Source organism: Rhopalosiphum padi, chromosome 3 (assembly GCF_020882245.1).
Source record: "Rhopalosiphum padi isolate XX-2018 chromosome 3, ASM2088224v1, whole genome shotgun sequence".
NCBI classification, from domain to species: Eukaryota; Metazoa; Arthropoda; class Insecta; order Hemiptera; family Aphididae; genus Rhopalosiphum; species Rhopalosiphum padi.
Window position 1 is genome coordinate 76559257 of NC_083599.1, and position 24545 is coordinate 76583801.

At 25.3% G+C, this 24545-nt stretch overlaps 2 protein-coding genes across 3 annotated transcripts; both read left to right on the top strand.

The window, feature by feature from the left end:
* The first annotated feature begins 749 nt into the window (after nucleotides 1–749).
* On the top strand, nucleotides 750–9378 carry LOC132927021 (golgin subfamily A member 6-like protein 24). Of its 2 annotated transcripts, XM_060991475.1 has the most exons (11): nucleotides 750–1762; nucleotides 1906–2020; nucleotides 5008–5096; nucleotides 5164–5399; nucleotides 5463–5603; nucleotides 5670–5835; nucleotides 7060–7240; nucleotides 7978–8156; nucleotides 8220–8396; nucleotides 8459–8671; nucleotides 9048–9378. In XM_060991475.1, the coding sequence occupies exons 2-11, from the start codon at nucleotides 2017–2019 to the stop codon at nucleotides 9144–9146; spliced, it is 1485 nt and encodes a 494-aa protein (XP_060847458.1). In that variant the 5' UTR covers nucleotides 750–1762; nucleotides 1906–2016; the 3' UTR covers nucleotides 9147–9378. The 2 variants fall into 2 exon arrangements, with proteins under 2 accessions (XP_060847458.1, XP_060847457.1); XM_060991474.1 differs by lacking the exons at nucleotides 750–1762; nucleotides 1906–2020 and having other exon boundaries at nucleotides 4461–5096.
* Nucleotides 9379–14028: 4650 nt separating this feature from the next.
* On the top strand, nucleotides 14029–18719 carry LOC132927467 (protein dopey homolog PFC0245c-like). The gene is made up of 6 exons (XM_060992006.1): nucleotides 14029–14572; nucleotides 14759–15080; nucleotides 15254–15343; nucleotides 15898–16090; nucleotides 17664–17750; nucleotides 17850–18719. The coding sequence occupies exons 1-6, from the start codon at nucleotides 14455–14457 to the stop codon at nucleotides 18159–18161; spliced, it is 1122 nt and encodes a 373-aa protein (XP_060847989.1). The 5' UTR covers nucleotides 14029–14454; the 3' UTR covers nucleotides 18162–18719.
* Nucleotides 18720–24545: the final 5826 nt, after the last annotated feature.

A 24545-nucleotide genomic window follows, 5' to 3' on the forward strand; every position in this document is an offset into this window, starting at 1 on the left:
AAGTATATAAGAAAATAGACGTAAAAAATAGTATTATTAACTTATCACAATATACTTACTAACTTACTTATAAAACACTTATATTTTTATAGTATGGAGGTTAGAATAGGTTAGAAAGTAGAAATAATTTTTAGCAAAAAATAACCATTCTTTTTTTTTATTATATGTATATTTGTAATACATTTTAAATATTTAACGTAATAATAAATTTAATACGTAGGTGTTGTTATTATTATTGTGAATCATATATTTAGAGAGGTTATTAATTATTATTGATTTTGTATAATAGTAGATATAAGTATGTACTTATAGAAATTAACGTCATTTCAAAATATTTTATGCGAAATTAAAATATTTTAATTAATTTTCAATTAAATTAAAAATAATTAGCAAGTGCTTTACGAAAATTCCGATAAAAACATTTACGCATCAAAAATATTTGTTACTGGCGTCATTTTATTTGAGAAGTGTTTTATGTTTAGAGTTATTTATTATTCTGTGAGTGCACCAACATAAAACTAATTTTTTAAACTCTTTGCATCATTTTAACAACTTTCAGTACAAATATTATAGTATTAGCCATTAGGTGATAAATATTACATATTTATATGTTAAATTATTTTTGTCTTACATTTATTACTATATTATATATAAATTATAAAGCCATATACTTGAAATAATAATATTTCATTGTTATAAGTGTTTATAATTGTATAATTGTAACAACGTGTAATATATAATATAATATATTGCTTTGACCTTTTTAATAATAAATTATAACGGCAATAAAACATAAGTAAAAATCAATATAAATACGTACCTATTCACCACTCCTCTATATATATCTCCGAATCGTGCCCTACCAGACTAACCGATTAATACTCAGGTTAGCAAGATGTGAGTTTAACTGGAAAAATATTTGGTCTTTTAATGAGTACTTCAACAGTTCAACTAATCCAATAATCCACTTCATAGTTCACACCTCGTCTTGAATTCCGACACTATGAACCGCATGGTCAATAATATTTTCCTTCCGTGAGTGTTATTTGTTATTACTCATAAATTTAGAAATCGTATCTTCGTTTATATAGTTAGATACAACAGTTGTAGACAAAAACTACCTACGTGTTTTGCTCTTTTATGGATTCTTATTTTTTTTTTTTAGCTATATAATGTATAACCAAGATGCTGAAAAAATTAAAAATATAAAAACTATTTATTGTATTTACGTTAATCAATTGGAATACAGTAGGATCACTAGGATCCGCTTAATAACTAGTACACCGCGCGCATAAAGGGGACAAACGCTTAATAGGGACAAATTACAGGCATAGTCCCGAACGAATGTATTTGTTTTATGTAATTTAATTCCGTTTATTGGGGGACACACAATATTGGTTATAAGGGACAAAGATAAGAGTTTCTAGATATTCCGACCTATACTTACCTACTTTCTTATCGAGACTGTAATTATCTAATCTTTATGGCTCTATTATATTTTATATACGTACATGCGTATATGTACGTATAGGTACGTGTATAATAATTAAATGTCACATATTTTACTTTTGTTAATTATTTCTTTTTACTACTACGTACTCCGTTGATCAGCTGAGCCTGATACTATATATATTTTATGCAAAATGGAAATGAAAATACCCCAATCAACTTCGCGGTAGACATTTGAGAAGACTTTGTCAATAAGCAAAGTTTTAATAAATTATAACAAAAAAGAATGGACGGTTTTCTACAGCCTAACAAAGTATGAATTAAACATGTTTATAAATTAATTTTTAATAAATAAATCAATTAATTAATTAAGCATATAATAATACTACTAATAATAGTTTTTAAACGAAGTATGTATTTTATAAATAAAGTTATTATGTACATGCACTTTAATAGTTTCAGTTTATTAGTTATATGCGGTTAATCAGGACAGTTGGATAATGGGGACAAATAGCAAAATAGGTCACCGCCCAATGTGTCCCAATCAAACGGATTCTACTGTATATTATGAGTAAGCAAAAAAAAATATTGTCAATTGAAATTCAAAATAACTTTTGAAAGACTTTAGACACAAAAATCTTCTGAACACAAAATATAAGATGAAATAATAAAATTAAAATTAGATTTGAAGTTAAAGTAACAATTATTTTGTTTCTAAATTAATTATCTAAATATTAATATAGTAAAAATAAATTTTCTTAAATTTTAAATATCCAATAAGATTGATGTATTTTATTATTTAATATTGTCTGATAAAAATATAATAGTTATATTTATATATAGGTGTAAAGTTATTCTCGATGTGTTTTGTAAAAGATATAATATGTTGTACTATCTCCAGTATAAACTATCGTTAAAATTTATAACTTTATTAATTATTCATTTTAAACATAAATTTTTTCAGTTAATTAAAAAAAAATTATATTAAGTTTATATAATATTTATAGAAATTTATAATTTGTATTTATACTTACCTTTAAAATTTAATATTAGTTATTTGTTTATATTTAATTACACCATAGACAGAGGTTTTATTTAAAAGTAATTTAATGGAAAATTTCTTTATTTGAACATGTAAAGAATAACATATTATAATTACCTAAATTACTATACCATGGAATACGTTGGAATAGTATTATATGAATTGTTTAAAAAAAAATTAAAATTGCAAAATCATGATCACAATCACCCAACTTGTAATTTAAAAAAAAAATTATTATTATTATTTGATATTATCTATTAAGCGAGTAATTAAGTTATAAACTTATTTTTTCCCTTATTAAACTTTTAGATTTAAATTTATCATGATTTGGTAACTATTAACTTACAATTTAAAGTTCTGTACGTTGGCAACTTATATCCACTCATCAAATTAAACGAAAATCATCTGCTTTAAGGGGTTTGGTATAGGCAAATTAATATAAATATAAATTAATAATTATTTTATATTTAAATAATCATTAAACATATATTAATAGTGGTTCCAAATCAAAATAAAAAATGGTTATTGCATATTTATGTAAAAAACCGAAAAATGATTTCCACTTCATTTCTTCCACCTAGTCAATTTCTTCTAATGGTTCAATTTTTATCAGCTAAATCAAGTGTTTGTGATATTTTGTTGATCTTGTTTTTTCTAGTTCTGATAAACCGTCTGTCAATATTGCTAATACTCCAATATGGTCGTACCTAATCCCTACTCCCTTCATTATTTATACATTTAACAATAACCCATTTTCATATGACCTCTTGAAGCTCTCATATGTTTCATACTCTTAAGTTCACTAACTATTTCTATGAATCTTTAATTAGGATCTTATGGTAGGGAATATACTCACACTTTATAATATTGATGATTATGATGAAGCAGTTCCCTTTAACGATGCACTCTAAGCGCCATTATAATAATATGTTTGTTATCACTAATATATTTTCATCATATTTCCCTCATAAGGTGTGTACTACGTAGTGTTCTCAAAAATTTTTCACTTAACAAAAAAATTACTTATTTGGTTTTAAATGATCTAATTTCATCTGAAGTTATTTGTTTATTTTTTTTTATTTATAAACAGTTAAACGGACCAAGGTTCTTTATAATATAAATTATATAATTAAATGTTAATATTTAATTGAATAACTGAAATTATGATAGATTTTTTTTTAATAATAAAACATAATATATGATAAATACGTAATATTCAAATTATAAATCACTATTTCTTAAAATAAACAAAACAATGAACAACGACTGTCGCGACTTGATGAAAAAATGCTATCGAAGAGAACATTTTATTAGCTATGTTTAAAGAACGAGGGGAATATGATTCAATACCAATTTTTTTCAAAAAATATGGACAAACGCGAATATATAATTGTGTCAATAAATATGGATAATCAATATTCCCATTTAAATATTTAATAAATCATGTAAAAATATTGCACCCGCCAATTGTCTTTTGAGGAACAAGGAATCTAGATTTTGTGATAAATTAATGAGATAATTTTTTAGGAAGAACGTATAAGATAACAATACAAAGTTTTCTAGCAATATAAATTATTAAAATACAATTTATAGTATTCCTATAACAATAAGACATATATATATATGTGTGTGTGTGTGTGTGTGTGTGTGTGTGTGTGTTATAAACTTAAAATGCATCACATTTCACACGTTTTTTGTGATATTAAATAAAAGTACATACTACATAATACCACAAATAATTAATTTTAAAACGAGGTATATAAATTTTAAAAATGAATTAAATTAAATAGGTTAGGTAGATACTAAGTATGATATTTGATATTTGATATAATATATATATATACGAATAAACATATAGCCTCTACAATTCAATAATAAACATAAATTATAATCAAGTGTTAATCGGTTTTAGGTATTTATTATAATCAAGTAGGTAGTTGCAAAATGCAAATATTTCTTGCTGCGGATCAATAAAAGTAAAAACATTAATACTAATTTTTTTTTTTAAATGTTAATATTTTAAAAAGTATCAGACTGATTACACAATTTATTAATTTGGTAGTTGGTATAGCTAAGAAATAAACTGAAAACATAAAATATCATAAAAGGCAGACACAATTACTGTTAGTGCTTTGAATAAGTTTAAAATTCAAATAAATTAAATATGAAGTCTTAAACTATTTTTTAAATATGAATAAAAATGTATTTTTATAAATTATATACATTTTTACAGTAACGATAGAATGTAATATTAATAATAGCTTAAGACTTTCATTGACTCAGACCACAATAGTAAAGGGGTGTTTTGAAGTTAACGCACGGGGCAAAGTACGTATTTGCGTGACGAATCACACGAGTTTTTTTTTGTTATCTAGCTATGGTAACAGTTCATATATCTAACAAACAATTGTATTGTAGCTCATAAGTATTAAATCAGAATTGAAATTTATAACATAATATTAGATATTATTGTCAATTAAAAACGTATTAATATTGTATTAAAATGATTTACGGAGGAAAACCTATGAAACCCGCTCCACCGTCTAAAGTAGGTGTTTCTATACCTACGCCATTTCGAGGACCTCAAGCGTATACGTACGGGTTTGTAAGTATATCAATACGTTTTTAGTTGAAAATATGATATTAATTTTATAAACTAATTTAAATATTAGTTAGCTAAACAACCGGGGTGTGATTATAAAATTCGACTACGTGATGTAGAACGATTCCGTACAGAAAGGTTAAGAATACAAAGTGAAAACGATTTTAAAAATATACTTAGAGAAGCTCAGCATAAGGAAATGATTGACGTGACAGATAAAAAATGTCTATACAATCGAATAAAAAGAATGGTGGAATGTGGAATGAAAGCTAACGAACATTTATTTAAAGAAGAACCATGTCCAAAGTATGAACATCTGTTTATAACCCGAATAATAAATTAATAATTACTTATACATTGTATAACTAGGCCAGAATTAAAAATAGAAGAGGAACCAGAAAATCCGAAAATTGTCCAAGAAGATTTAATGGAAAAGGCAAGAGCACTTAAAGAAAAAAGTGACGAAGAAGAACGTAAATTAGTAGAAGAAAAACGTCTACAAATGTTCATGTTGGCATAAAACAAAAAACAAAACAATGTATTAAAAACTATTAAATATTTAAATCATTATTTTAGAGAAAATTCTGAAGAATTGAGATTTGCTGCAGTAACTAAACGTAAAAACGAAATAGCTAGTATGAACCGTAAAATTATTGAAGAAAATAATAGATTCAATAAAGAACAAAAAATTAAGCAGAGAGAACTGGCTAATATTGAAAATGCAGAAATATTTAAAAAGCAGGTAAATCTAATATTAAACGTATTATATAGATAGATTAAATTTGACCAATTTTCAAAGTTAAATGAACAATATACTTAGTATACTAAGTATACAGGCGCGTAAACAAAAATAGTTAAGTGTCCAACCCTTCCCTATATATCATGTTTTATTAAGAAATGCTGCATTTAGTACATATACGGTAACTAACTTAAGGAAATATCATATGAAGTTGTGAAGGTTTTAGATTTTTGTATGCATTATGAACGATGTGCACATTATACCGTTGTTTATAAGTATTTCAGTTAATGACATTACTAATAAAGATACGTTAATTATTTGAAAGAGAATATTATAACGTATTAACGTTAAAAAACACAAATTTGATTTCTAAAGTAACATTTTTTTAATGGAATTTATTTTTTTTTTTTGATTTCATCTACATCAATAAATCATGTCACTGTTACACAAGGCGTTTTGACAGTTTTGATTATAAGTTATCACAAAATAAATAAGAAAATAGAAAACAATTACAAAATATGTTTACTGTAAGAACCGAGGATCTAAGATTTGAATCTTAATGGGCTTAGCAATGGATATATAGTATAAATCGATAAACAATATAATTATTAATATATAATAAAAAATTACGTACATATTATACACAATAGGTTTAGGTTTTGTCTGTACGCCTGGTACGAAACAGAAAAATTTACCTAACGTGGTGTGTACATTCGGTGTATAATTATTTCTATAATTCTATAGTTAACTATTTATCATAAATTAACGACCAATAATAGTTTTAAAAAATATTGGAACCTAGTTAAATACAAATTTAAAATTCGTTTCTAACCTATCGACAAAGATCCTATCTAAGCAGCCCTAAAAATCCAAAACGCCCTATCTGTGCTGAACGCCGAGTTTCCCAACTGGAAAATCCATCTAAATCCTCTCAAATTACTTTTCACCTTGCGCTATTTAGAACATCCCCGACCTTTTTCTATAATTTATAAATATAAATTCCATCTTCTACGAAAACTAAATATTTAGGTCTAATGCTTGCTAAAGTCTTACTTAGGGTCTCCACTTAAAAACTAGCATAAAGCTCTCAATTCGAAATTCCACCTTCCACTGCCTGCGACCTTTACTCCACTCTAAATCGTCCTTAAAAACTAAACAAACATTTTACATGACTTTTCTAACACCCATGTGGTACTGCAGCAGTATAAAATGTATTATTTTATTTAGAATCTAGAAAAAGAAGAGGAAAAGCGTAAACTTTTAGAGAAAAAACTACAGTTTCGAAAGGAATTATATGAGCAAGTTCAACAAAAAGAAAAAATACTAGAACAACAAAAAGTGTTAAAAGCGATTGAATGCAGTGAAATTAAGAAATTAAATAAAAAGTTGGACGAAGAAGAAGAATTTGGTGAGTAAAACATAGCTACTTCTTAATAATCATTATCATAAAGTATTATCTTCAGTTAGTATTAATTAAGCATTTTAGCAATTTTAGTAATGCCGAAAAAAAATATTGAAATATAGACACTCTAAAATATATTAAAAAATAGATTATTTTCTCTATAAAAGTTAATTGTATTAAAAATATAGTTAGTAAATTAAAGTAAAACAAATAATACCTATATCGGTAAAATAAAATAGAATCATTTTTATGCCAGACTTCAAATATAATTTTATACTTACATTACAATTATTGTCTATCAAAAATAATAATTCAAATATAATTAATAAATAATAAAAGTTATAAACTTAGTTATAGTTTAACAAAATAAAATAAAAATATAGTTTTAATAAAATATTATTCATCTAACTAATATTGTAATAGATTAATATTAAAAAGTATCTTAGATAGGTATTTCAATTAAGAAACACAATAATTTTTTATTTAAAATACAGGTATAAATTCATTTTTTTTTAAATAAAATAAGCAACGATAAAAGATACAAAAAAGCATACTTACCTATACTTAAGATACATTACAACACTGTATTTTAGTTCAATTATTTTCAGTAAATGTGTGAATAAAAATAAATTCATACCTATTTAGGAATATTAAATTTATCATCAATATCTAGATAATAACTAAAATAAAAACAGGACATTTTATGATCCGAATTTACGAATCATATATTAATTTTATTATAGAAAAATTGGAACGTAAAAGAAAACAATTGCAGACAAAAAATGAAATAGCATTATTCACCAAAGAAAGAGCGATTTTGTTTAAGAAAATGAACGAAGCGAGAACAATGTTTGATGAAACTTTTAAGCTCACGATGAGACAAAATTTAAAGGATGATTCAACAAGCGAAATGGAGGCAAAGGTATACAACAATTTAGGTATCAGTTTTTATAACACAAATTAATACATTTTTGAAATATTATAGCTTCAAATAAGACGTGAAAACGAATTATTTAAAGAACATCAAGCAATTATTAAAGAAGAACGCAAAAGGCAAAATGATGAAATATCAAAAACAATTATGAAACAAATAAATGAAATTGAAGAGCTTAAACTATCTGTCGAACGTCAAAGTGATGAAGCACGACGAAAGCGTATGAAGGTAAGTTTATTTAAAGTACATGTGCGATGTGTAGGCGTTACAATATTATTATATTTTCATAGGAGGGTAATAATGTTTTAATGGATCAATTAAAAGCACGTAAGGCCCTTTTAGAAGAACAAAAAGTATTGAAACGTGAAATGTTTAATCAGGCGAAAAAAGAATACAATGACTATTTAAAAGAGGAAAAACTACAGTGGGAAATTCAAAAAAAATACAAATGGCAATTTAAAAAAGACCTTAACGACCAAATTAAGGATAATAAAGAATTAATCGTAAGTGTTTAATATTAACATATTATACATTATTTATACATTTAATTATATCTATTACCAATATATAGTATAATACACTATACAGATTACCAATATTTTTTAACTTGTGTTACTAACATAATATTGAACTTATGGAAAAAAAATTTAGTTTCATTTTATAAAATCAGACATGTTATGAACGTATTCTCTGTTTGATGTCTTTCTATTTTACACAATTTTTTTGTGAGTGGGATGCCAAAAATCTAGGTACTCAATTAATTCAGATTTTAAAATTTTCAGTTTTTACTTCATTAAATAAAAATATTCTTAATATAATTTTACATACAATTTTTATTTGATTTAATTGATATTGATAATAAATTATTTTTCTGTTTAGGAAAAACAAAGACAAATCGATTTGGAAAATCATCGGAAACTCATGATGGAATTAGCCGCGCAAGATAAATTACTAAAAAAACTATTATCTGAACTATGAACTTTCCAGTAATATCACTTTTTCATAAACACCTGTTCACATTGTTTATTGAACTCAGATTTTTATAATTGTACCATACCACGACGGACCATTTTGATGACCTTTTTCTTCATATTAACTTTTATTACCTAGGTAGGTATCAATAGTTGTAGTATTATATTATAGTGTTAACTATAGCTTATCAACTAGAGTCTAATTTGATTTAAATTATATTGAATTATCTATTTATCTATCTACTGAATATTATAATGGGTTTCCTTATTTTCAGTATTTATCCTTTAAGCCTTATTAAGGCTTTAAATTAATATGAATTTATATTTACTCTAAATTAAGCTTAATTGATATGGTTTTCATTGTATAGATTATAAGTATTAAAATACATTATGCCACTTTTAAATTCTATACATTTAAAATATTTTTATTTATAAAATATAAATGTAATATAATACCTACATAAAACAAATATTTAACTGTAGGTATACAAATAAGTTAGAACTCATTTTAATAAATATTATTTTAATTTTTAAAATCATCGACTTTACTAAACACTAATAGTTATTCATTATAAATGTATAACAATTATAAATATTGTGTTCAAGATTTAATCCATTAATAAAAGGAGTTTAGGCCAAAAATAGCGAAACAATTAACCGCGAATGTAAAAATCGCGAATTGATAATAGCGAAAATAAAAATAACGAATTTTAAAATAAGCAATTATTGCATAAAAGCGAAAGTGTAGATTTCTATAATTTCTTTTTCAAATACTATAAAACATATATAACTATATAACTATAACTTAATAAAACTTATTTTTACCTGTAATTTCTGGCGCAATTAATATATTATACCCAATACCCACGGACGTATCGGGTTATCATCAATGTGCTACCTTAGTTACTATTATAACTATTTTAATATTGGAAATAAACCAAGATAAGATTGTTAATCGTATTATATTTGAGCTAAGACAAGTAATATACCTTGTAGTTCAGCAGTGCGTCAATGTGTAGCTTGTATATTCTTTAAGAGGAAACCATCCTACTATTTGGACATTTATTGACGGAATAAAAAAAATTCAAAATTTAGAAGAATTGAAACGAGAACAGTATAATGCTGGAGAACAAACACAGAAAAAAAGTACAAGGACTGTGCTAAAAGACTTCATTCGTTAATTACAAATTATAATACTAATAATAATAATAACTTTGTAAATGGTGTAGCATATAATTTATCAATAACCTAATTGTTTTTTTAAAAATTTAAAAAAAAACCTAACTAAATGCCTAATCGTATATTTTCACTATATATTTTCGCTCTTTTTTAAAATTCATTGTTTTTATTTTCGCTATTTTGGCCGGATACCTAATAAAAGCTAAGTTGAAGTTTGTACAGTATAGTAAAGAGATTTATCTCTGTGTATAGAAAATTATAAAAATGTCATTATATAATAGTTTATAATAATATTTAATAAATATGAAATTGAACGAATTGGGAAACATATATATATATATGTACATATATATATCTTAAATTACCTAAATGTCTCCAGACCAAAGACAGAAGTGTTGAGTAATGGTGTAACTAAAGTAACATGTTAAATAATTTTCTGGGAATTGTTTCCAAGTAACGAAATACGAAAATGTAATGGGCTTTTTATAAATCATTTCTATGATATAACCGTTTAAATAATTGCGAATTTAAAAAAATATATTAATATGTAACTATTGTAAATACTGAATACCAACAAGATGACAATTTGTACTTTGTATGTATACATGTATACAATATTTTATTAATAATAATTTATAGTAGGTATAAGTTTAGCTTACAGAGATATCTACATACTGGAGCGCAGTTGAATCGTAGAATTATTCCATTGGAATACAAAAATACATAGTATATTCAATGTAGGCATTACCGATATCAATTACAAGCTGACAAGATTGAATAATTACACTTTACAGTGATGAGCGATGCTTGATGACTGATAATAGACAATAGTAATTGCTAATATTAGTAACTGTATACTGTATTCGGTACTTAACTGGTAATACAATATTACCTATCATTTTCACTTTTCAGTGGTATGGTAGGAAACTGAAGCAATATTTTAAATTATTAATATTTTACATTAATAACAAATATGAGTAAGTTAAATCGTAGTCATTAATCAAATACTCAAATACCAGCTAACTTTATAAGCTTTTAGAGACTATAACGTTACATTAATTAAGCTATAAAAATATCTATAAATTTATTACAATAATACCGTATATATATATTATGTATCCATGTCAATATATTACAATTATTAATTATAATAAGAAACTGGAAACCTAGGGAAGTAAATAAGTGGGTTTTTAATTATTTTGTTTTGATAAATTAGGTAACCAATTATTTAACAAATATGAAATAAAGTATTATAATAAACATGTAATGCACTAGCTGTACAACCTGACTTCGACTAGGAAAAAATTGAACAAACATAAAATAAAACACTATATGACCAAAATAGGCAAACCGCCTAGACGAAGTTCGTGGTATATTTTATAACGCGGTTCTAACTACTTACCCACTTTTCTGATACCTCTGAGAACAATCACTAAAACTTTCATCAAAATCAGTCGAGTAATTTTTGAGTTTATAAGCTACAATCAAAAGCAGGGCATTGTATTTTGTAGTTAATTTTAATAATAAACAATAAATATTATATTATTTTGTAAAAAAAAAATCTATAACAAAACTTAACAGTTCTAATTGTTTTTTTCTCTAACCTAAATATTAACAATAAATTATTCGATTTTTTTGAGCTAAGATGAAATTTATTAAATATAATTTTCATTTAAATCGGTCCAGTAACTTCTGAAATTAGCGCGTATAAACATACAAACTTTTCAGCTTAATAATATTAGTATACCTAGGTTATTCACGTTATGAATATAGCTATAGGTATGTTATACTGTTATACATAAAATATAAATATGTATCGTAACATTTGTATAATTTTCAAAAATTAAATGTATGCCAAAATAAAAAAATAAATAATTAGTAAATTTAAAAAAATAACGACTACGTGCTGTAATTATTACTAAGTATAAAAATATAATAATTTAAAATCTACTGCCTCCACTGTCCACTAGGACGAGGCCACTACTACCATGTCTAATTTCATTTCCTGTAGCCTGTAGGATTATATACACTGGCAGGACTCTATATGTATGCATGTAAATATGTAATATATAATATAATATTCATATTATCATATTTAATATTTATGTATAATTAACACGAGATGTATAAAATATTATAATGTATTATGTAACAGAAAATTACATTTGTTAATTCGAATATTCATTATTTCTAAGTGGCATGTGCATTATACCTATATTGCGATAACCGATAAGTATTTTGTGTCTACTGATCATAATGTTTATAATTTTATTACAATACCTATCAAGTTTACCATTTGTTGTAATAATAATAGATGAGGGTGGTATATGCGGCGCATCCGAATTGCGTGCGACAGATACCTAAAGATTAAAAATCATAACAACCGAATGGCATGCGAGATAGGTATATTCTTGGTCTTTTATTTAGAGTTGCGCGTGGCATTAACATTTAATAATAACTTACATTCCTATTTTCAAGGGTTTTTACTTTATTGCCTTATTGGTTTTATCGTGATTCGTGATATATATATTATGTATACATATAAAGCAAATGCATCTTGATTCTTGATACAATTGTATTGTACACGCGTTGGGCATACGTACCAACTACTTAGGTACTATATAGTACTATACTGACATACATTGAAAAAAGAACGTTGAGAAACAATGGACAAAGAAAATTGTATATTAAGTAACGTCATTGTGGATAAATAAATTAAAATAAACAAATATCATGAAATCACATTGCTTGAATTCGTCGACAAATTAACATAAACATTATCATTTAAACATTGTTAAATACCTTATAGGTATACTAACTCCTATAAGCATGTTGTTGTTATACATTTAAAATGTATATATTTACATAATATAGCACACAACACTTTTCAAGAAGGCATTTTAATTTTTTGTGTATCAGAACCACCAAAGATATAATATAGAAACATATATATCTTTGGAACAATGGGGATTTTTTTTCGGGGGGGGGGGCTAAACAAAATTAATTTCAAATAGTAATTTTATTTATTTTTAAGTATGTGCAGAAATCCGAAAGCTTTGTGCACATACTTCTTTTGAACTAGTTGCTGAAATTATAACTGTAAAACTATATTATTAATTAATTAAATCATGAATATGGTGATTATTTATCCTATTTATTAGAAGGCTAAATGACAAAATTAAGTACCTATATTTTTCCCCTAATATTGACAGCACTTCTGAACATTTGATTTCTCTGTAAGTATAGAGCTAATCCGTTCAGTCGATTGTATTTATTAAGTATGTTTTACCGTCTTACGTGTAAAACTCAATGTTCAACATTTAGTGTAAGGTAAACTTTAAAATAATTTAACGACGAACCAGATTGACTACGGTTCTGATTCATTGTTTTAAAATCCAATTATTAGAACAAAAAAAAAAAAAAACAACAGATTTGCGAACAACCTGCAACGACACGATCGCACAGACTTATTAGATAAACTAAATTTAATCGATAAAAGTGTAATCGTGAGTCGTTTCCGGTACCGTCGGTAATAATATAATACTACAATATACATAGTTTTTGGACCGCCATTTAAGATATAAACCGTGGTTTAGAAGAACAACGTCTCGACGATAAGGTTTCTGTGTGTAGCTGACTGGTATAAATATAATATACCTATTAGTTTTTATCTAGTAGGTATATGAATAGACTTGTAGCGTTTATATCAAGTTAAATCATTTTTTCGATAATATGATAGTAATTATTGTGGCTACCTAATACCACAGAACAATACCACAAATGTGAATAACACAATCATCATAAAAAATGTTAGCGGATCAATCGTTTTGGCCGTTTTTAACCGTTGAGTACGCCCTTGCTGCGGAATGTTCGTAAAATCATAAATCTGCGATCGGACAATCGACGGAACAAATCGACTGTACAAGAAATAACTTTTATGTGCGGTGCGTATCGTCGTATCATATTGCCGTCAATCGGTATCAAACGGTCGTTGGTTTTAAACTGATAACAGTCGTCGTGATAATGTCAATTACGGTTTTTTTTCTACTCTTCTTCGTGAATTCAAAACTGTAGCGTTACGGCCGTCGAAACTCCGTTGTTGATTTCATAAATTATTCTGAGCTCTTGCGGTAATTATGTCTACACCGAGATGCAAATTTTATTTGCAAGGAAATTGTTATTACGGCTCGTCCTGTCGGTTCTCGCATGATGAACCACAGCGCTCAAACTATGGACACCAATCAAGGAGCAATAGTAAGTTGATATATTCTAAACTAATTAATAATAATGTCTAAAGCATTTTTTCCGATAAAATTACTAAGAAAATGTTTGCATATTATCAATTGATTAGAAATCGAACAACGCATATATTGTACTTACCCATATTTTATTGTATTTTCTTACTTTATTCTTAATATGATTTGCATGTTTTATTTTTAGGAAACGTAAACAAAAGTTATTATGAATCTGATAGTGCTCATAGTAGAGATTATAATAATGACTATGATAGTTATAATGAGTACACCCAAACAAAATACGAACCTGGAAGTAAAAGCACAAACTACAACTATAAAAAGGATTATAACGACAGGGATAATTATTATAATCAAAGAAATGATAAAGAATTGTATGATTCCAATAATCATTATGGTCATCAAACTCAAAAACAGCACAATTTAAAGAATTATAAAGAAGATGACAGTCGAGGTAGAAATTATAATTACGAGTATAATACAAACAAAGTTCATGCCAGTTCTAATAGGTACTCAAATTTTGAATCTTTAAATTGAAATGTAATTAGTTTCACCATATGTACATCACATACTCAACATAATATATTATGATGTGTGTATATATATATATATTATAATAATCAATTAATTTTGATTTCATTATGATTAAAACTATACAATTTGTATTACTAAATCTTTTTAGGAATAAGAATTCAGATGGTCAAAGATATATACACGGGACCAATAATGTTAATGATTTAGAAAATAAGTTAAAATACTATGAAAATGAAATGTAAGTACTATTTAATTTCAAATAAAGACTCAATATCAGATAAATATTTAACTAATAGGTAATGACTTGTATAACTAGTATAACTTAATAAGTAATAAGTAATCCTTAACTTTATATATATATATATTAAACAATATACTTTTTTTATGTTCTACGTTTCTAATAATACAATTTTACTTCTTTTATTATGATTTTTTTTTTGCAAAGTTTTTCCAAATACCGGCCAGTGTCATACAATGCATTTTATTCATTTATAAACCAGAAAAAGTAAAAGGCTCAAATTATAATTAGTTTTTTTTTACATTTTGACTGAACTTTAATAATAATACAATATTTCATCGCTAAGTTGTTTCAAATAAAATAAAATACTTATTAAATTGTCACAGTCGCCCTTTTCTCAGTTTCTTGACTGGAGAGGAAGGCACATATTGTATTCCAGTTTACTAGTTTTTAGTGAGACATTATAATAATTTTATACATTTTTATTTATTTTTAATCTTTTTTTCACAAGCAAAGCTGTTTTTATAAGTATCATAATATAAAATTGTTTTCAGTAAAACATTCCAAAATCATATAAGACAAATATCATTGAGTAATATTTGGCCATTCACGTGTTTCCAGCCTATTGGACATGAATTTCCTATTCAACCAGTTGGAAGTTTAAACTTGATTGAAATATCATTTGAAGAAATTAGATGTGATTATTACATAACTAAAAATATTACTGCCAATCCTGGTTTGATTCATGTAAGTAACAAACTTACAACTAATATAATATACTATGTAGAGAATATTTTACTAATTCCCATTACTATATAGAAATGTTATTTAAATTTAGATTATCTTAGTACATGTTATTTTTATTTGTAAATTGATTTTGTCTAACCAATACAATATGTGATAAACTTACATATTTAACTTTTTGATGAGTAAATATTTACATTTTACAAGTTTTTAACATAGTAGGGTACATTTTTCAGATTAAATATTAATTAATTTAATATAATTGAGTCAATTTTGATTTAATATGTATATGATTAATGAAATAATATACTCTATTCATAATTAGATTATTTAGATTGTACTCAGGTGGCTGACTTATATGGAGGGCCATGGTTTCATTATATATCACTATATCAGGCAAATGGCTAGTAAATTCAGTAGGGGCAAGTACAATCTTTTATTGTCCACCACAGACAAAAACTAATAATAAGTTACCATTTATAAATATTTATAGTAATTTTATCATATTAACTATAAACTATAATAGTTACCTATTAAACATAAAATGTTTCTATGTTTTACTTTTTTTAATTGAAATGGTGGTAAAAGAGTTCTTGTATCCTATAATCCCCAAAATAATATTTTAGTGAGGAGGGAAGGGGAATGAACAATTTCTCAAATATTTACATTGTAATTTGTAATATTTTTAAACTTAGGGTCAATATTATTTTTCCAGAAGGGAGGAGGAGAAAGTGCCATGTCTTGTTTCTCAATGGGTGCTCATGATCGTATTTATTAAGATATTATAGTGCGTTTCACATCAAATGCGACTCGATCTCATATTGAATCTCACTTATTTTCCATTCAATGACACTTATTAAAATATACTGGATACCCAACGATCTGATAATGATAAATAACTATTTTTCAGGAATTGACTTACCAGAATAGCTGTTAGCCAACTACACCTAGCGCTTTTTTCATATTAGTTGCAACTTTTACTAGATAATCAATATATAATATTTACTTCTTAGTACTTACCTAATACATGTTTTAAAGAAATCATTATTAAACTATAATTTATAATATATTATAATTATAATAAATATAAATATATTTTATTTTCTATTTGTTACTATAGTATACATTTAACTCCTTTGAAATGCTAGTATCATTTATCATTGAGTATCCTGTATATTTTTTTTTCTGATTTTAATGAACTGATCTCGTTATAGGTTTCAACAATCGGTATTTTCTTATCAGATTCTAAAGCTACTGTGTTAACAACTTAAAAATAATACATGATTTTTTTTTTCATAAAATAGTGATACAGTTTAATTTTACAAGTCAACCTTTAAGATTAATTTAAGATAAAGTATAGCTAGATATTGTGTAAAACTCATGGTAGTTTATGATTAAGACAATAATTCCAATTTTATTTGTTGTCTAAGACTCCAAGAGTTAGTGAACCCCTCATTTATAGATTGCTCAGTGCCTTGCAAATCACAGTGTTAGCTTTGCATGAATTATAAATATTTTATATAAACAAAAAACCAATTATGGTATATTAATTTTGAATGTATTGTTTATGGTTTAGAAACGGACAGTTGATGAATTAATCTTAAAAGCTCAAAGGCAGAAAGATGATATATTAACATTTAAGAGGCACATACAAGAAGATATAGTGAGTATATGAATATTACTTTGGTCTCCATATTTTAATTATATTTTACATAATATATAATTTAATGTTATTTTGTATGTTACTTTTTTATTACTTCAGATATCAACATTTATGAAGTGTGAAAATTCAAAAGTTCAAAAAACACCTTTTGAAAATTCTATACAAGTGGACCAAAACAGTTATTGGGATATGTCTATTAGATCTTTGAAAATGCCAGAGGATAAAAAAACTGAACTAGAGACATTTAGTTTTGTTACCAAAAAAACCCAAAATAAATCTGAGAACGAGCCACAATTGAAGATACTTATGCAAACTGAAGTATATGGTAAAATAGACAATGAAGCATTTGCTCAAGATCAGTTTACCGATTTCATACCTATTATGCCTCCACCTAAAAAGTATTGTTTATAATGTTTTTTTTTTGGTAAATTATTAATTTAATTAAATTGTTTTTTCAAATGCATTAATAAAAATATACAAATCATAGCTTTATATAAAATCAATAATACATTTTTTTTTTTTTTTTTTTTTAGCCATCTTTTTTTTATGTTATTTTAATCAATATCACCCAAATAATATTTTCAGTTTCTCTGAATTATTTTTAAAATGTTCATAATTCTGTTATTTTACAAAATGTATTCTTATCATTTACCATGTACCTTATTCCTCAATAAGGAATATAAGTTTATATTATTTTAGTTTCAGTGATCATTTTAAAGCTACTAAATGCTAACGTAGTATTATTATACATTGTTAAGAGTGTTAAGACTGTTAAGAGTATACACCTAAATAATACAAAAAATAAGTTATTTTTGTCTTAATATATACTATTGTATCTGATCCTTTTACAAAAGTGTTATAATTGTGAACACACTAATCAACCTTGACTTTTGTAGATTTCATATCAATATTAATACATTACTACATTACATTAATTTTTAATAATAATCATAATTTATTCTGTTCCTATCTTTTTTAATGTTTTGTTATGCTTAATGTGATATTTTTTTACTGATAATTTATGACTATATCAACTATTTCAATTTACAATTTAATGAAAAGATTGTGCCAATTGAAATGTCTATTATTGTACTTTTGAAGTACTTAATACGTGTAGTTGGTGATGATATCTATTTCTATTATACCTATTCGGTTACCTTAATGATATCTGACATTTATTGCTATAATAAATAAGTGTTAACTCAAAGATACGATAAATTTTTATTTTATTTTCTTAAGATATGAGATACATTTATTTATATTTTATTTAAATGTATTTAAGGATTAATAGTGCCTTGTCATTTTAAAGACATCTATTAAGATTCAAGTGACTGAGTTTTGGGTGTTGAATGTTGGTTGAGTATTTATATGAAAAGTTAAATGATCATGAAATCTCCCATAGAAGTAAAATACATTTTCATCAGCAATTTTTTATTTTAATAAAAACATAATTAATAATTATTTTACTTTAAGTATGGGGCTTTATATAGTATTAGTTTGTCGAGTATGATACATATTTATTAATAATTATACTTTCTTTCAGTTTGAATTGGTTTTTAATTTTTAATTTTTAAAATTTGAAGATCATATTAAATTATCCAGATTGGATAAACATTTTATATGTAAGTATATAATTCAAGAGTTAAATATTTTAATTAATGATAATTATATTTTATTATCAATAATAGTTGTTTTTAGAATACATATTTACCTAGTAGCTTTTGATATTCAGTTAAATTACAATTTAGAAGTTATTTAGATCTTATGGACACTTATTGATTTAAAATTAACCAAAATATCAAGCTGCAGGGGATATAGGATTTTTAATATGCCAACTATTTTAAGATGTCAAAGGCTATATTACAAAGATATATTTAGTTAAATCATTCTGAGAGTAGGTAATATAGTTGTATGTATTTTGCATACATTTTGATGTTTTGTATGTTTAATCTTATACTGTTCTTCTAGTGTTTTCCCGATTTTCCGTGAAAAAAAATGAATTCTTTGTAAATTTAATGACCTGCTCAAATGCCTCAAATGTATAATAATGTGACTCAGAGTTGTAAGTTATTAAAAGGCATATATATTTTAAATACTGGAGATAGTACTATAGTAGACTATGCTAGACTATACCTTCTAGAATGATTTACCATTTTAAAAATATATTTATAATTGATATGAAGGTTACTGTACAATATTTAATTATACAAAAATAACAATGGTTTTACATAGTGGAATTAATCATTCTCACATATTAATTCTTAACAAATAATATACCTACAAACTTTTACATTTTACTTTTTATGAGTTTTTGATATTATTTATGAATTTTATTCAATTTAATCAGTATAGTTATAAGTACACTGCATTAAATTACAATGTACTCTGTAACTTTTCTACTGAGAATTAAGATGGGTATCTATACCAAAAAGCTTCCAATTCAAATATTTATAATATTCTCGAAGAACACCTAGAAGTTAAAATGTTTAACATATTTATATCATACAATTTTAATTTTCGACATTAAATTAAACAATATTAATTGCCTACCTATCTATATATTTTATATTATTCATGGGAGGCATGTCCACGTAGAACAAGTTTTCTATTTAAAAAAAAAAAACCGTGAACCAAAACAGTTTGGAATCTGTTGGTTTGTAAAGAATGGTCCATATACCTACCTAATGAGTAGAAACTAGAGAACGGATTTATTGGTTTTGTTATTTATTGACTGTATACAGCTCAACGGAAATGAAAAATGCGACCATTCGGTATAGAAAATGTCTGGACCACACAAAAAAAAATAAAAATAAAAATATTCTACACTCTGCTTCACTCTCACACAAACAGTACAGTATACACAATGTATATAATAGCAAATAGGTAATGGTAGGTATACTATTATAATACATTAATGATTAATATGACGACAAATCCTTTATATAAATAATGTTCAAAAATAATATACCTAATGGCTAATACATATTAGTATATTACTTATAACACTACCTGATAAGTGCTTAATGGTATACTTGTAAACTTGTAATTTTAGTGAAAAGAAAAAATAATTAAAAGTATAAGTAGGACGTAGGTAGTAGACGTCTTCGTCTTATAGTCGATGTATAAAATATTTTATTGAAAATTTATTTATTTTTTAAATATTTTATTTATTTCCCACGATTGAAATAAATTAATGATTCTATTTAAACTTTAAATAAATAGATAATTGTTAGATATCGATATTTTTTAAAAAAAAACATACTTTTACGTATACCAATAAAATATATTAATTTTTAAAATAAACTTACAACAAAAAATACTGATATCGTCATATCATAACCTATAGATGGATAGAAGGTAGTTAATTATTGAAATGTAACTTTAATAGTTTAATCTTTATCTCGTTTAAATTTATGGTAATAAAAATTGTAATTTCAGTTTCAGTTTAAGTTTAAGTAGATACTTGAAAATTATGTAACTATTTATTAATTAGAACTTAGAAGTTATGAACGTAACTACGTAACTTGTTTTAATTTAAATAAATGTATAAGTATTGACATTTGACGTATTGTATAGATCTTCATCCATTGATCTTTTGGTTTTACAATTAGGATTTATAACTGAAAAATTACAAAGTACAAGTTGCCAGTTGAGTTAGAAATATAGGTTCTATATAATTATATACCTATTCATTTTCTAATATAGGGTGCGATTATAATAAAAACGACGGAATATAAAATGTATAAAATCTAAACAGGAAAATAGGATTAGAAAGGTAAAATAAAAGTAAAAAATATTAATTGTAACCATGTAGTCTAACGATTATATAATTATGCTTCATAAATTGAGCTGTAAGTACTTCAGCATTGAAATCAACATATCACATAAATGCTTGATAAAAAAAAAATTCATTTTTAGGTCATTTTAAATGTATACAAATGTAATTTCAGCACTACACAGAGTACTCCATTATTAAAAAAAAAATAGGTCGATTGTCGAAAAAAAAACAAGACAATTAATATAACTGTATTATTTTATCCTTTTTAAAAATAGATATATTCATGCTTATTAATACATAAATACTTGACACACGTTATAGTTAAATATGTTTAATCTATAAAATTAAATTCTATCTTAGTGTACCTAACTACTTAATTATTGTAATAGGTATGATATAAAAAAAAATTAACCCGTTTTAGGTATTAAAGATAGACAATTGTTATTATTTTTTTTCTCAAAGATAAATTATCTTATATTAATAACACTTGATTGAAATTTTAATTCGGGTGATAAGATTTAGATTCTGAGCACTCCGCTTGTCCCTCCGACAAGTGCATGTTTTAATTTTAATTTCATCGTCTTCGAAAGCGTTTTATGGTAGAAAATGCCAAATTGTGTCTAATTTTTTCTATAATTCGGGATGAGCAAAAAAAAAAAAAAACAAAAAAATATGTAAAATGGAATATTTTATGTAGCACCAATTTTTGACGAGATAGATTTTTTTATTTTGTTTTATTTCAAAAAAACAATAATCCAAGATAAGCTTTAAGACATTTTCACAAACTATTAAGAAAATACTAATTCAAATTATTTGAATTAGTGTTTTTTTTTCTAGAAGTTGTATAATTATCAAAATATTTTGTTTTTTTGAGCTATTTATATTACTTATAAATATTTTTTCAAATATCTCATACATATATAAATCTATGTATTAAATTTATTTATTATAAATGCCAATAAAAAATAATTTGCTGCGTTGCAATTCCTAAAAAATTAATACAAGATCCCACTAATTTATTCTTATATCTATGTAAAAATTAAAAACATTAAAAATAAATTGTCACAATTTTTTTAAATGTATTTGAAAAATTGTTTATTATTTTATAGTAAAAAATGCATAAAAAACTGTATATAAGATTCTTCATTAGTAGCTCTACTAAAACAATACAATCTAAAAATATACAGACTATTATTAAGTTCAAATTTTGGTGGTAACTTAAAACTTTTACGTATATTTTATTATTTTAATATAACTATGAAATTAATTGTACGTAATGACATTTTTGATTTATTTTAAAATATTATCTATTTATAATATGAACCTATTTTTACTGTTTTACTGCAGAAAGATGTTATTTAATTTTGAGTCAAATAGGTTGATAAAATGTAGTATAAATATATATAATTATTATAATAATTAAATTAAAATAAAATAATGAATGACTTAAACAGCTAATAGGTATAAAAAAAACATAATATTATAAAACATACTTAGTGATATAGGCTCACACCATTTCCGCTCAGAATCGTTTTTCGTAAACAATATGATGTATCATTGAATTCCAATTTAACACACCTATAATAGTGACCCACTCGACAACTAAGTACAGCAGAGCGGTACCCACTTGTTTGCCTTTTTTTTCCGCATCGAACCTTGCTTACCAACACAATAACAAATCGCAATGGCCTTCAAAATGCCGATTTCACATGCTCGGCAATTTTCCTGTCAAATATTTTCGAACAAATTTCGCGAATTAAGCGCAACACGAACGTGGTTCAAACCATATACCTACTTACTTTTCATATAGGTATATGAATATAACACGCATCCCGATTGGCTCCTCAGTCCTCTCTCGCCAGAAAAAGTTCTATTAGTATATTTTCGGCAACGCTATATAACGGCACTATATAATTTAATTTTGAGATCTTTAATATTTTTTTTTTTCGTATTATATATTTTTTTTATGGCCAACTGCGATTGTGTTTTGTAACAAAGTATAAATACACGGTTTATCAAATGTGATTATTATAACAATCGATCTTGAACATTTTTTAACTATATACCTATAGATTACGGTACCTATTACGACCTACACTATAAATCCTTCGAATACTCGTAAAAACTATCCACGCAAAATTTTAGCCGAATCGGATGTAATCAACTCGTGTCACGAGATCATTGAAGTCTTTCGGTTTTTTTTCGAATTTCATCTAACAATATTCGCTTTTTTTTGTAGGTAAAACTCCCTTTTTTTTTAATACAAGTCACGGAATGACAACACAAAATATGTACGAACCGTACCTACAAACACAACACACATTTATACACCATAAACTCGTAATGTTTTTATATTTAGAGAAAATTAACCTTCGTTTTTTACGCTTGTTCTGAGTATTTTAGGACGAAGGCGCCTATGTCGTCGCATTTCAGTTGTCTGCGTCACCGACACGCTATATAGGTAATGTCCTACGGCCAACACCGACTACGTTATTTTTAGTTTATATACGTATACATATATAACAGCAATATTACGTATACACCTATACTATACGATAGTGTCGTTGTGCGGTGTTTAAAGGTATGGTTATTAACTACAAAATATGTATACAATATATATTATATAGACAAATCACAAACGACTATCATAAATTGTGTATTTTTGTTCAACTATACAAGGTATATACCTATATATAGGTGGTATAATACCAGTATAATAGCAAGTTTACACAATATATATGTATATATTTACACGAAGTATATGAAGTAATAGGTACTCGTACGATAATTTATATTAATTTAAACCTAAGAATAATAATTAAGAGCATATAATTTGTCACAATTGTCACTATGTCAGCACACACTATTTGTTTACTCTCTATCTGGCTCACGTGCAATATCATGGCGAATTTGCGATCAGAGTAACCGATATTGTTATGTTAGCTTCTTGACCTATCGTCGAGCTTAAAGTCAAGTAGGAACATTGTAGTATATTCGTTGAAATATCGTTGAAAACC